Below are 13783 nucleotides of genomic sequence, written 5' to 3' on the forward strand. Positions count from 1 at the left end.
TTAAAAAGAAGATATATACTCATAACTTACTTTGTCATATAGTTTATAAAACTGACAAATATCTTTTTTTTTTTTTTAGCCAGTTGTTAGGCCTGAACTCTGGGCGTAGGCCCTGTCCCTCAGCAATTCAACTCAAGGCTAGCTCTCTACCACTGGAGCCACAGTGCCACTTCTGGCTTTTTCTTCTTATGTGGTGCTGAGGAATCGAACCCAGTGCCTCATGCATGCAAGGCAAGCACTCTACCACTGAGCCACCTTCCCAGCCTCAACAAACATCTTTTGAATATATTTAGTTGTTTGCATCTTTACTGATATTTCACTACTTTTTAAAATCTTATGTTTTTATCTAATTACTTAGTTTATATATATGAAAAGAACATCAATGCAAGAGCAAATGAATTCATGAACTTCACCAAATACCAACATTTACTACAACTTAGATAACTTAGATAACCTAATCAATACTGAATCATAATTTCTTTTGAAAAGACAACAACCCACAAATGTATTTATTTTTGTTAGCTTAAATGAATTATGCAAGAAGTTCTTGTAGTGATATTTACATTCATGGACATCATGTGCTTGGATCAAATTGACTTGTGCTCTATTACTCTTTCTGATCTCCCTCCATCCTTCTCACTCCATTTTAAAATTTCAGTACTTGATATATGTGGGTGTGAGAGTATAGGTTACTGAATTATATCATTATATGATATTCAATGACATAGATTGGCCTTTGCATGAATTTCATCCCATTTGCTCACTAGGATAAGTAGTAGTATACTGCAGCGATTTCAGTGATGTAATAGAAGTCAATCTTATCCAAATAGCCATTGAATTACCAATAGCAACAGGTCTATATTACTGTCAACTCAAACAGCAGTGGACTTATTTAGTTCTTTGTGTGCTTCATGAGCTTACTCATTTAAAATTATATTTCGTATTTTATTTTTACACTTTAACATTTCAGTGTTCTGCAAAGCTGAAGAAAAACATAATTTTAAAAACCTTTTTAGTGGTTTAGTGGTTTAGTGGTTGTGGCTCTTGAACTCTAGGCTTGGGCGCTGTCCCTAAGCTCTTCAGCTCAAGGCTAATGCTCTACCACTTGACCAACAATGCCACTTTTGGTTTTCTGGTGGTTAATTGGAGATAAGAGTCTCTTGGACTTTCCTGACAGGGCTGACTTTGAACTGCAATCCTCAGATCTCAGGCTCGTGAGTAGCTAGATTCACAGGCATGAGCCACCAGCTCCCAGCAATTTTTTTTTGCCAGTTCTGAAGCTTGAACTCAGGGCCTGGACACTGTTCCTGAGCTTCTTTTTCGCTCAAGGATAGCAGTCTGCCACTTGAACCATAGCATCATTTCCAGCTTTTCTTTTTATGTGGCTCTGAGGAATCAAACCCAGGGCTTCATGCATACTAGGCAAGCACTCAAACACTAAGCCACATTCCCAATCCCCTTAAAGTTTTTTCAAGATAAAAATTATATAGAAACACGAAGGGATGGGAAGGGTAAACAAAGGAGGAGGCTACAATGCTTGATAAGAAATGTACTCACTGTCTTGCCCATGTAATTGTAATCCCTCTGTACAGTATTTTCACAATAAAAAAATTATATAGAAACAGAAATGACAGTTTAAATGTACTGATGTATAGCTAGAAAGTCTTTACATATTATACTGAGTTCTGTGAGATACTTTTTCATTATTATACCTTGACTGCTCTGCCAAAATATTTTAGGCAGATATTTTAGATAAAATTCTAGACAAATTAATTTTATTGACATAAGTGGAAAATCTCCAGATGCAAAATGAAAAAACAATTATGAGCCGAGGAACCAGTTTGCCACATCTATAATTGTAGTTGCTCAGGAAGCTAAGATCTGGAGATCTTGGTTCCCAAACCAGCCCAGGCAGACAAATCTGACAGACTCCATCTCCACTTAACCAGCCAAAATGTAGAACCTGGAATTGTGGCTCAAGTAGTAGAGTTCCAGGTATGAGTGAAAAAGTCATGAGAATGTGACTTCTTGAGATTTTGGCGTTGGAAAAGAAGTGATAAAGAAATATACCAGGCGTATTCTAGAAAACTTCTTTTTATTAATTGTAAAAATGTCCTTATCAGGAAATGCTGGATATCTATTATGTACATTTGGTCCCTTGAATGACTACAAGGGAAATCAACATGATACCTGTAGTAGGCAACTTCCCTGATTGGGAATTTTATACCAAAGAGGAAGCCCTGTCTAGTGTTGAGAGCATGACACTAATTCACTGTCTTTGTTGGGTTCAAATGAGAACGTAGGAAAGTTACTTAGCTATGCTATGTCTCATCATCATCACCTGCTAAATGAGGATAAAGGTCATAGATGTTTTTCCTCATAGGATTTTTTTGAGGATTAAATAAAATTATGGCATATTGTGCGCTAAGTATTTGTTAAATAAACAAAAAGTCTAAGCAGAGGTCAAAGGACGTTATGTACATGATTTCAGTAATATAGACATGCTCTTTTCATGATGATAGTGTTCTTTTTATTTAAATTTGACAGATGAAATTTAGGACAAGGATCCCATCACTGCTATGTTTGCAGCAGAACTGGAGCCTTTCTGCCAAGGCCAGCTCTTTCAGCCATGTTGTGTTTGCATGGCTCGTAGTCTAGCTAGGAAGATTGCAGGAGCTTAAGTAGCTTTTGGAAAATCTTGGCAATCAGCTTTAGAAAGCTTCAAGTCTTATAAAAGTTACTTATGGCTATAAAAACTGGAGATTCCAGAAGCATTATGACAGATGCCTATAATCCCAGCTACTTGAGAGGTGGAGACAGGAGGGTTTTAAGTTGAAGAACAATTCAGCAAATGTAGTGAGAACTGATGTCAAGAAGGAAATAAAAACAAGGTGTTTATAGAAAGAGTTGAGATGTGTAGTTCAAGAGGGAGGAAGAAAAGGAGGGAGAAAGTAAGAGAAGGAGAAAAGAAGGGAGAGAAGGAAACTTAATGATGATCTTGATTTGAAAGCCTAATTAGCAAGTTGAAGTTTTGTGTGTACTTTTTTTTATTTTGTGAAGATACATTTTTGATGGTTCCTCTTCAGAACGCGACTCACATTTACCAGTTTTACCCAATATGAAAACAGAGCCACTGGCTGGTTGGATAAGACGTAGGAACTAGATAAGGGGAAAACGAAGAGAACGTGCCAGGCCCATTGTCCCTGAACTGCAGGCCCTTTATCTTGGACAGTCTTAGGACAAGAACTGTAACTCACATAACTTAGCTTATCAGAGTCAAAGAAAACATAACGTTATGCACAAGTAGAAATACAACACTGCTCTGTTAGAACAAATGTTTCTGTCATTAAGCCTGGGCACAATGTTTGACATTGCATCTCTGTTTAAATGTTGACTTGAAAGTGTTTGTTTCCAGAGTGTGGTGGCAGAGGGGCACGGATTAGCAGGAAAGCCTAGATTTTGGTAACAGGGGCCCTTACAAGATCGATTTTACAGACAATGAAAGTGGAAACATGCTTCAGAAAGACAGTTATAGTTAATCTATGCCATTAAAAATAAGCAACTTAACCTGGGCACTATTGGCTCACTCCTGTAATCCTAGCTACTTAAGGAGGCCGAGATCTAAGGATCCCATTCAAAGCCAGCCCAGGCAGGAAAAGCTGAGACTCTTTATCTCCAATAAACCACCAAAAAACTGCAAGTGGCACTGTGGCTCAAGTGGTAGAGCTTTAGCCTTGAGCTGAAGAGCTGAGAGACAGTGTCCAGGCCCAGAGTTCAAGTCCCATGTCCGAGAAAAAAAAAAAAAAGCAACTTGAGATGGCAGGTGTGGCTCAAGTGATAGAACTTCTGCTTAGCAAGCAAAAGGCCCTGAGTTTGAGCCCCTACCTATGTTGCCAAATAATACTAACAACAATAGTAATAAGTCACTGTAATGAGGGAGCCTGAAGTATGAGGATTGAAGTTTGGACCAGCCTAGGTATAGCAAGATCATCAAATTACAAAGCAAACACACAAAAAAACAAAACAAGTAAAATCACCCAGAAAAACCAAAGCTAAATGATGAGCCAATTCTATTATAACAGGCCTAAGTAGAGTGGTAAGAGTGGTAAGTAGAATGGTAAGTTGAGCTAAGGCAGCGGTATATTGGTAGGAAATAGGAAACTAGATATAAGAGTCATTTTCAGAAGAACCAAGCTAAAACTTGGAGACTGATTGGATATAAGAGCTATATGGAAAAACAGAGTTGCCATCAGGTTTCTCAATCTGATGGCTAGAAATGATTATGCCATTAAATAAAACAGAAACTCGAAGACAGACAACAAATTTTTACTTTTAGTTCTATGTTTTATATTGCTTTATTTTTTACCTTGTTTTGTTGTATATGTTGGGAAAGAAGGATGGAAAGAAAAACTTTTTTTAAAATACATATTGTGTGTATTGTATTGTAAAGGCACATAGATATTTTCAAGGCTTTAAAATCTCAGAATTGGAGCCCAGGTGTGGTGGCATATTCTGTAATCCCAGCTACTTGGGAAGTAGAGCCAACACAGGAAAAAGTTGGCAAGGTCTACTCTTAAAAACGAGCTGGGCTGGGTGCCAGTGTCTCAGGCCTGTCATCCTAGCTACTCAGGAGGCTGAGAGCTGAGAATTGGTGTTCAAAGCCAGCTTGGGCAAGAAAGTCCATGAGACCCTTGTCTCCAATTAACCAGCACAAAACCAGAAGTAGCACTGCGACTCAAAGTGGTAGAGTGCTAGCATTGAGCGAAAAAGCTCAGGGACAGTGCCCAGGCCCTGAGTTTAAGACCCACAACTGAAAGGAGAAAAAAAAAAAGGAGCTGGTATATATCTGTGTCCTCATTTCCTTGGAGGCAGGAGGCAGGATAGGAGGATATTGGTGGGGCACAGGCCTGAGCAAAGTTATAACGAGAGTACAGGAGGCTCTGAAATCAATTTCCAATAAAAGGAAATTCTCTCCGAATGGAAGGAGTACTCGGTGATGTAATTCAGGAGAAAATACTATTGATGTACAAATCAGAGCCCAAAGGAGGGTTAACAAAAATGAGAATTGATACAGAATGATTTTTAAAAGATTGAAACTTTTTAAAATGTATTAATCAGCAAGAAATCATATGGGAACATGCATTCAGAACCTTAATAATTGTCCATGATTATACACCTGTACTTTGCAGCTTTGAAAAATCCTACCTTGGCTTCCATTTATGCCTTTGAGAGAATTGGCTTTAAGCCATCCAAGACTAGTCAGACTTCAGGTTCGTGGTGTATCACAAGACATAAATGCACATATTGGATATTCTTAAGACTATATAATAACTGAAATTCCATCAGGAATTAATTATTCTATGTTGCTATGAATGAATCTTCCCAGAGGGTGCTGAACAAAAGCTGGCAGGGCATACACAGATGCAGTGTGACTGATAAACACAAATAGGAAAAAGCTAAAATTTGCCTTCTATGATGACAGGCATCAGGGCTGTGGTTGCTGTTGTAAGGGAAATGTTAGCCTTCCTTTATTTCAATTTGAGCAATGCTGTCACAGGTGAGTTAAGATTATAAACATTTAATGAGCATCACAGTTACTTCTTTTTTGTGATTCATATATTTTCAGAGATATTCGCAACCTCTTTTCCAGAGTTTCTATATCAGCTCAGCCATCCTAGGGAACGGGGTATTTACAAGTCTGATGATCCCAACAGTTTCTATAAATTTTCCATGGTTATTTTCCATTATCAGAAAAAAAAATCTGTTCTATAAAAAGGAACACATTTGAGAGTAGTATGGTGAGATCTTTCTTTCAATAAACTGTCATTTTATTTCTGATATTCCAGTGGGCTTTCTACTTTGGTCATGTATGAGCATATCATGTGACTATCCACCTATTACCTTGAATAGACATTTGTTTTCACATGGCCCATTGAAAATACATTTTACTTTTTTCTCTATTAATAAGTATTTTTATTGTGAAAAAAATCATACAGAGGGTTTACAATTACATGAGCAAGGTAAAGAGTACATTTCTTATCAAGCATTGTTGCCTCCTCCTTTGTTTCCCCTTCCCATCCCTGTAAAATTTCTTTTTCAACATAAGGTCTTGTACATCTCATTGTTGCAAGGGGTTCACCTGCATCCCTATTTAAGCAATTTGTTTTTTCCCTACCCCTCCCCAAATTATATCAACATCAAATTCAAATACAGTGAAAACAGGGGTTGTACCATGGGGGAGGGACATACAACGCATCAAAAAATCATCTTATAAATATGTTAGAAGCAATAGCAAGAAAGAAAAACCATTTAAATTAATTTTAGTTGTACAGACGGCTTTCAGTTCAACCTATTGAATTTTGAGTACATGCATCTCTATCAGTACCATTGGTCGTTTTCCCTCATCTATCCTAATCCAACTTGTCCCTTCCAGTTACCCGATTCCATGAATATGCATTGAATGGCAGGAGAGAAACAGATGTAGTGAACCCAATTGTGCTTTATCCACTTTATGGGCAGAATAATTTAACTCTTAGCCAGAGGCCAAGAAGCTTGCTGTCTTCTTCAAGCCAAACTGTCTTCCTAGATGTTATGAGATTGTCAGTTTTTTGTTTACTTGTTTAATTTTTGCAGTACTGGAGATTGAACTCAGGGCCTTGCATTTCTAAGTAAGCACTGTAGCACTCAACCACTTGAGCCACACTTCTAGTCCTTTCACTTCTAACTTGTTTGCCAGTTAGGATGATGTGCTAACTTTGCGCTAACTGGCTTTGGATCATAATTTCCTGCCTGTGTGGATGGAACGGCTTGGATTACAGGCCATATATTATTATTCTTTAGTACGCCCTAACATTATGCCTTAAGATTTTGTTTTATAAATGTGTGCGTAAGAATTACCCTATCAAGTTGTTAAAACTGTAGATTTCTGTGCCCATGTTGAAGAAATTGACTAAAAACACAGCAAATCTGGATAATTTTTTGTATATGCCAGCCTTGGGCTTGAACTTAGGACTTAGACACTGTCACTGAGGTGTTTTGCTCAAGACTAGCACTCTACCACTTGAGACAGCTCAACTTCCATCATTTTGGTGGTTAACTGGAGATGAGAGTCTCACAGACTTTCCTACTAGGGATAGCTTTGAATCATGATCCTCAGACCTCAGCCTCCTGAATAGCTGGGATTACAGGCATGAGCCTTTCACTCAGGTCTAGATATTCCGTCCCGCCCTCTTCTTCATCATGCTGGGTATTGAATCCAGCACCTTGTATATCTAGACAAAAACTCTACCACTGAGCTACATCCTCCATCCTAGTCTGCAGTTTTAACAAGTACTAGTGACTCTGGGAATTTAATTCAGGAAGGTCGATTATTAGAAACATATAAATCCTTATCCGTGGACGGACCATAGCCATTTAGATTGGGGAAATTTTGATCATGCTTCTGTGGGATTTCTCTATTTGAGGTTTTTTTTTTGTTGTTGTTAATCACAAAAATCATAGCAAATTGGTGTTGTTATTTCACACAAGGGGTTTATACTGTTCCTGAGTGAAGTGTAAATGAGAGAACCAGCAGGGGAATATTTAAAATAGAACTAGGAGTTTAGAAGCTGCCATTGGCTCTTGTGAATCATACAGTGCATTACTTGGATAAAGCTGGAGTGGCAGATGGGCCTGATATTACTTCAGGCAGGCGCTCCTTAAACTACTGACATTTATGAGTAAGTTTTACAGCTGTGGAATTCTGAAGGTATTTCTCAGGCATGTAGTTTCCTGTCATGTTTATGGGGATAAAAAAGATCTGTATCCTACACTCCCATCATTTTTTTTGTTTGTTAAGATTTAGATAAAAGGAAGAGACATGGGAGTTTCTGCCCATGCATTACATCTTTGCTTTACCACCTGTTGAGCTGGAAACCATCAAGGTAAGACTGTCTTGGTGGCCTGACATTCAATTGTCCAAGAAATGTTTATTCACAAAGCCATGAAATAAAAATAGAAATAGAGCTTTCCCTACATTTGACTTGATTTTTACCTAAATACATTGCTAGAAATATGTATAGATTAGTGGGGGGAATTTTTACCATCCAAATGAATTGCTTTCTCCTTTCAAAGATGACAGTTGTGTTTCTTACCATGCCAATCTTAAGTGTAGATTATACAAAGTGAGCCCAGATATCTGATTGCCGCCATTTCAATCTAACCTACTTCCTTTCATCCAGCAGTGTCTACAGATGGTTCTTAACTTGCAGAGATTAACATCGATGCAATTGCCATATCAACTTTTGCAGCTGTTAGTGGTTTTCCACTGGCTACCGCCATTTCACATCTTAATTTTGAAGTTTCTTACTAAAGAGACAACAGGAAAAACAATACAAACTGTCACTCTTCACAAATACATTAAAAACTGACTCTAAAGATTTTAAAGTGATGTTACTTAGACTCCAATTTTTAAAGTGGTCTGATGGTCTTTTGACAAATAAATATAACATAGGCATCTTGTTGTGGCATTTTCTTTATTGTTTTGACAAAATTAAAGTTCACGAAAGCTCATGAGCCATTTCCAATGGAAAAATAAAATGGCTAGAAGATGGTTATATCACTGACAGGCATGTGATGCTTCAACTTCCTCTTTCCTTTTCCCAGCTGTTTCTTTCCAAGTAACTTCATTTCTGCATCCTCTTCCTTGTTGGATGTAAGAAGACCTTGCCCTAGGTACTTCCTTACAGATTCAAATCAAGATCAGACCTCAAAGAGCAATTTTCCCATCCATGAGTTGACCTGATTTGTATGTAATCACCTGGGTGACTGAGTCACTAGTCACCGGCAAGTGTATCTGCTTGTCTCCTATTTACCTTGTGAGGCTGGGTGCAATTGACTCACTTTCAAAGTTTCCACTGGCAGTGTAAGTTTTGGCTCTGCATCAAAAGCCAACTGCATTTGATGGGTATTTCCTGGCATAGAGTGGGTACTTGAATTGTTGAATGAATGAAAGATCTCACCATCTGCCTGCCTCTGTTTTCCACGTAATTTTTATTTTCTAGGTTGTTTTTTTTGCTTCTCCCTCTCCCCACAATATTTCTTTAAAACATTAAGGGACATTCCTGTGAGATGATGGAAGTGTCCATTGTAAAATCTGCTTAAAATTACATTTTCACTTTACACTCAAAAAGCAAAGATATCTTTATAATCTCCTGACATCTGCTTGTTGCTTTTCTACATGTCTAGTTTTTCTTCTGGTTTACAGCTCTTAAGACACTGGAGGGAAGTATGGCCAGAACATGTTACGTGAAATGGGCAGCCACTCCTGAGTGTAGATAGAGTGCACTCACCTCTTAGTGTATCCTTAGCTTTTTCTTGGAACATTTTTTTCTTCCTATCCTTCCTAAGCAGTTTTTTTTTAATTTTTAGGTTGTCTTTCACAATTGAGAAATATAAAGCACTGAGTGAGAAATTGCAATCATCTTTTTGTTTCTCCAAAATGGGACGTTAGATATGATTGAAAAAATGACCTGCGCTAATGTTAGCTAGACTAATGATTGGAAATGAAGCCCCTCAGTGCTGTTCTACATATGCTAAGAGTGGCTTTGATGGAAGATGCCTGAGGTCTGCCTGTTATTGGAGCCTCGGGCACTTGCTACTTCCGCCAATCCCCACCCCACTGCATGCTCAGCAGTGGGACACAAAACCTTAAGCAAAAGTGCATGGGATCAAAGCTAGAATAAAATCACTGGATAGCAAAGCTGTGCTGCATGTGCAGATCTTCTTGTCTTCATTCAAAAAGCACAATTTAAACAAATCCGATGGCCTTATACAAGAGCAATAGGAAAGGTTTAAAAACTTTGATAACCACAGCTGCATATATGATTTAATTACTCTGAAAGCCAGCCAACAGTTCAGAAATGACTATTTTTCTTTTTCTTTTAACTTGTGAAGTTTTGTTGTACTGAGACTTCAACCCAGGGCATGGGCACTATCCCTGAGCTATTATGCTAAAGGCTAGAGTTCTACTACTTGACCCACACCTCCAGTTTTGGTGATTTGGTATAAAAGTCTCATGGACTTTCCTGTCTGGATTGGTTTTGAATTGTACTCTTCAGATCTCAGCCTTCTGAGTACTTAGGATTACAGGCACGAGCCACTGGATCCTGGCTGTGTACCTTTGTGTAACTCTCCATCCTCTTTTGCTCATTCTGTTCACTCTTGCTTTCTCTCTCTCCTCAGAACTCTAAGTCCAGCATGTCAATCCCTACCTCATGGCCTTATTATTGTGGAGCACAGTTCATTAAGAAAGTGATTTCTGAAGAGGAAAGAAGGATGGCCAGTAGACACATGAAGAAATGTTCAACCTCCCTAGCCATAAGAGAAATGCAAATTAAAACAACACTGAGCTACCACCTCACCCCAGTTAGAATGGCTATAATCAAGAACTCTAATAAGAACAGATGCTGGAGGGGATATGGATAAAAGGGAACCCTACTGCAATGTTGGGAGTGTAAACTTGCTCAACCACTTTGGAAAGTAGTATGGAGGTTCCTTAAAAGACTCCACATAGAGCTCCTCTATGACCTAGCAATCCCACTTTTGGGCATTTACCCAAATGATCACAAACACGATCATACTAAAGCTACCAGTACAACTATGTTTATTGCAGCATTAGTTACCATAGCTAAGATATGGAACCAACCCAGATGCCCTTCAGTAGATGAATGGATCAAGAAAATGTGGTATATATACACAATGGAATTCTATGCCTCCATCAGAAAGAATGACATTGCTCCATTTGTTAGGAACTGGAAAGACTTGGAAAAATTATATTACGTGAAGTAAGCCAAGCCCAAAGAAACATAGGTCCCATGGTTTCCCTTATTTGCAATAACTAGTATATGTCTGAGACAAGCAGAAACGATCAGATAAGTTGATGTTAGGCAAAATGAACCCCAAGATAAGGACTCAAATGGTTTTTCTTTCTTGCTATTGTTTCTAACATACTTGCAAGATGATTTCTTTGTTGCTTTGTATGTCCCTCCCCCACGATATAACCCCTGTTTTCACTGTATCTGATGTTGGTATAATTTGTGGAGGGGAAGGGAAAAAACCAATTGTTTAAATAGGGATATAGGTAGACCCATTGCACCATTGAGATGTACAAGACGTTATGTCAAAAAACGAACTTTACAACTTTGGCATGAAGTGAGGGGGAGATAGGAAGGGATGGGAAGAGGAAACAAAGGAGGAGGCAACAATGCTTGATAAGAAATGTACTCATTACCTTGCTCGTGTAATTGTAACCCCTCTGTATGGTATTTTCACAATAAAAATAAAGAGAGAAAGAAAGGAAGAAAGAGAGAAAGAAAGAAAGAAAAAAAGAAAGAAAGAAAGAGGTTTCTGTAGCCACATGACCCAGGTTCAAAATTTTGCTCTGACCCTATTGACTGTGTGACAGTAGACATATTTCTTAACATCTCTCAGTTGTTTTGTACTTACCTTAAAGTGCCATTATGAGATTTGAAGGATATGTGTGTGTGTGTGTGTGTGTGTGTGTGTGTGTGTGTGTGTGTGTGAGAGAGAGAGAGAGAGAGAGAGAGAGAGAGAGAGAGAGAGAGAGAGAGAGAGAGAGAGATGTTTAAACTTCTGGTAGGCACCATGCAATTATTGGATTTTTGTTGTTGTGGTTTATTAAATAAAATGGCCATATGGCTAAGGGTCAAATCCTTCAATTGGGAGACCTTAAATATGCAGCTCTGAGCTGATAAGTTTGTAGATATTGCTTTTCAGATGTGTAGTCTTTAGGAAAAGTCAGATAGCTTCATCTACACAATAAAAATTGTTCAGCTTCAAGCTGCTGAACAATTCAGTGAAATCACAGAGTCTGAATTATCAATAACTGAGTCACTCAGCTTGTGGTTATGTGGTTATGAACCAGGAATACTTTTAAATATGTCCTCTATTTGCACCTGTTTATTTGTATTTCAAAGGACAGATATATGCTCAACTCATGTGGGCTTTTGTGAAAAAAGAAAAGGTTTTCTGGAGATGCTTCACTGATGTCTGATTTAATACTTTCTCTGTAAATTCATGCTGATTATTGATTAGTAGTTTAGTGCATAACTTATGCAGCCACACAAGGAACTCTGCGTAACTATCAAGACCATTCTCACATCTACTTTCCTTACTTTGGTTTCATAAAGTCATCAAGCTGACTTATTTTGACCACACTTGGCTCTGAATTCAGGGCCTCACCCTGGCTGAGGTTGCTTGCTCAGCTGATAATCTACTACTTGAACCACTGACCACTCCAACCCTACTTTTTTTGCTGGCTGATTAAAGATGGAATCTCGTAGACTTTTTCTGCCAGAGTTGGCCTCAGACCTTACCCTTCTAGATCTCAACTTCTTAAGTAGATAACATCATAGATTTGAAACCTGATCTTGCCCAAGATGATTTTTCTAATGTAAATATATCACTGACTGTGATGAGAGTTATCAAAGTCTCTGTGGAGTTAGCCAAATGAAATGACAGTCATGGTTGCATTAGCTACCTCAGTTGCTAGCTAAAGTGAAAATATCCTGTAAGTGCAAAGAAGAACTCTAAGTGGTGGTGGGTGGCTCCATCTCACTGGTCTGCCATGCAGGAAGGGATAAAATACATAAACCTACATGGCTTATGACATGTTTCTATTATATATTGCTATACTTTGGTTATAACCCTGTGGATACATTGACAATTACCACACATATTTACGGGAAGAATGAAGAACTGTGACACTCATTTTTGCCTCCTTCTTCTGTGTTTCTGCCTGTAGTTGATACTCCAGACCCATATGTAGAGCTTTTCATCTCCACCACCCCTGATGGCAGGAAGAGAACAAGACACTTCAACAATGACATCAACCCTGTGTGGAATCAGACCTTTGAGTTCATTCTGGACCCTAATCAGGAAAATGTTTTGGAGGTAAGTGGCTCATCTGGGGACTGCTACTTTGTCATGGTTCCTGTGGAGATTGACACCTAAGTTGATCTGCTGTCTGTCCACTTCCCTTACCTTCTTCCCCCAGGCTGGTTGAGTAGGTGGGCAACATGGCCGACTTACTTATAGATGGTTCACATCCAGCATTGGGATCATCCAGTGGGAAAGCCAATGCACCGTGGGGCTGGGAAGATTCCTCATGTATCTTGTCAAAAAAAAACTTATTTGTGCTATAAACATGAGAATCTAAGCCAGATGCTCTGGGGCTCATACCTGTGATCCTAAGTATTGGGAAGGCTAAAGTCTTGAGGATTGTGGAGTTCAGGAGACTCCATCTTCAATTAGCCGGCAAAGAGATGAACTATAGTTAAGGCACAAATGTTAGAGTGCCAGACATCATAAGCAAGCAAGCCAAGTAAGTATGTTTGTGTAAGTAGAGGTTTTAAGTAAGCTTTCCAAAGATCGCTGGGAAGCTTAACATTTGTGCTGTGCATTTTACTGTGCAGATCACATTAATGGATGCTAACTACGTCATGGATGAGACTCTAGGGACAGCAATATTTCCCATATCTTCTATGAAAGTGGGGGAGAAGAAAGAAGTTCCATTTATTTTCAACCAAGTAAGTAACACAGTAGAATTATGTTCAACCTGTCTAGTAGGTAAAACAATCTATTTATTTTAGAAAGTTGGGTTTAATATTTGGAAAACTGTGTTTCTTAATAGAATAGTCTGAGTTTCTAAAAAGGAAGTGTACAAGACCTTTCAGCCCAGATTAGACTTGGCCTGTGACCATCTCCACCCCTGCCCCTCCTGTAG

General features: G+C 38.6%; 1 protein-coding gene across 2 annotated transcripts in view; it reads left to right on the top strand.

Moving 5' to 3' along the window:
- Positions 1–13783, top strand: part of Pla2g4a (phospholipase A2 group IVA) — a 127394-nt gene that overhangs the window by 42648 nt on the left and 70963 nt on the right. For both annotated transcript variants that reach the window (XM_042674499.1, XM_042674500.1), the window contains exons 4-5: positions 12803–12951; positions 13473–13586. In XM_042674499.1, the coding sequence (XP_042530433.1) occupies positions 12803–12951; positions 13473–13586 (263 nt within the window). The remainder of the gene's footprint in view (positions 1–12802; positions 12952–13472; positions 13587–13783) is intronic.

Source organism: Dipodomys spectabilis, unplaced genomic scaffold (assembly GCF_019054845.1).
Source record: "Dipodomys spectabilis isolate Male_0828 unplaced genomic scaffold, ASM1905484v1 ptg000019l, whole genome shotgun sequence".
Taxonomy (NCBI): Eukaryota; Metazoa; Chordata; class Mammalia; order Rodentia; family Heteromyidae; genus Dipodomys; species Dipodomys spectabilis.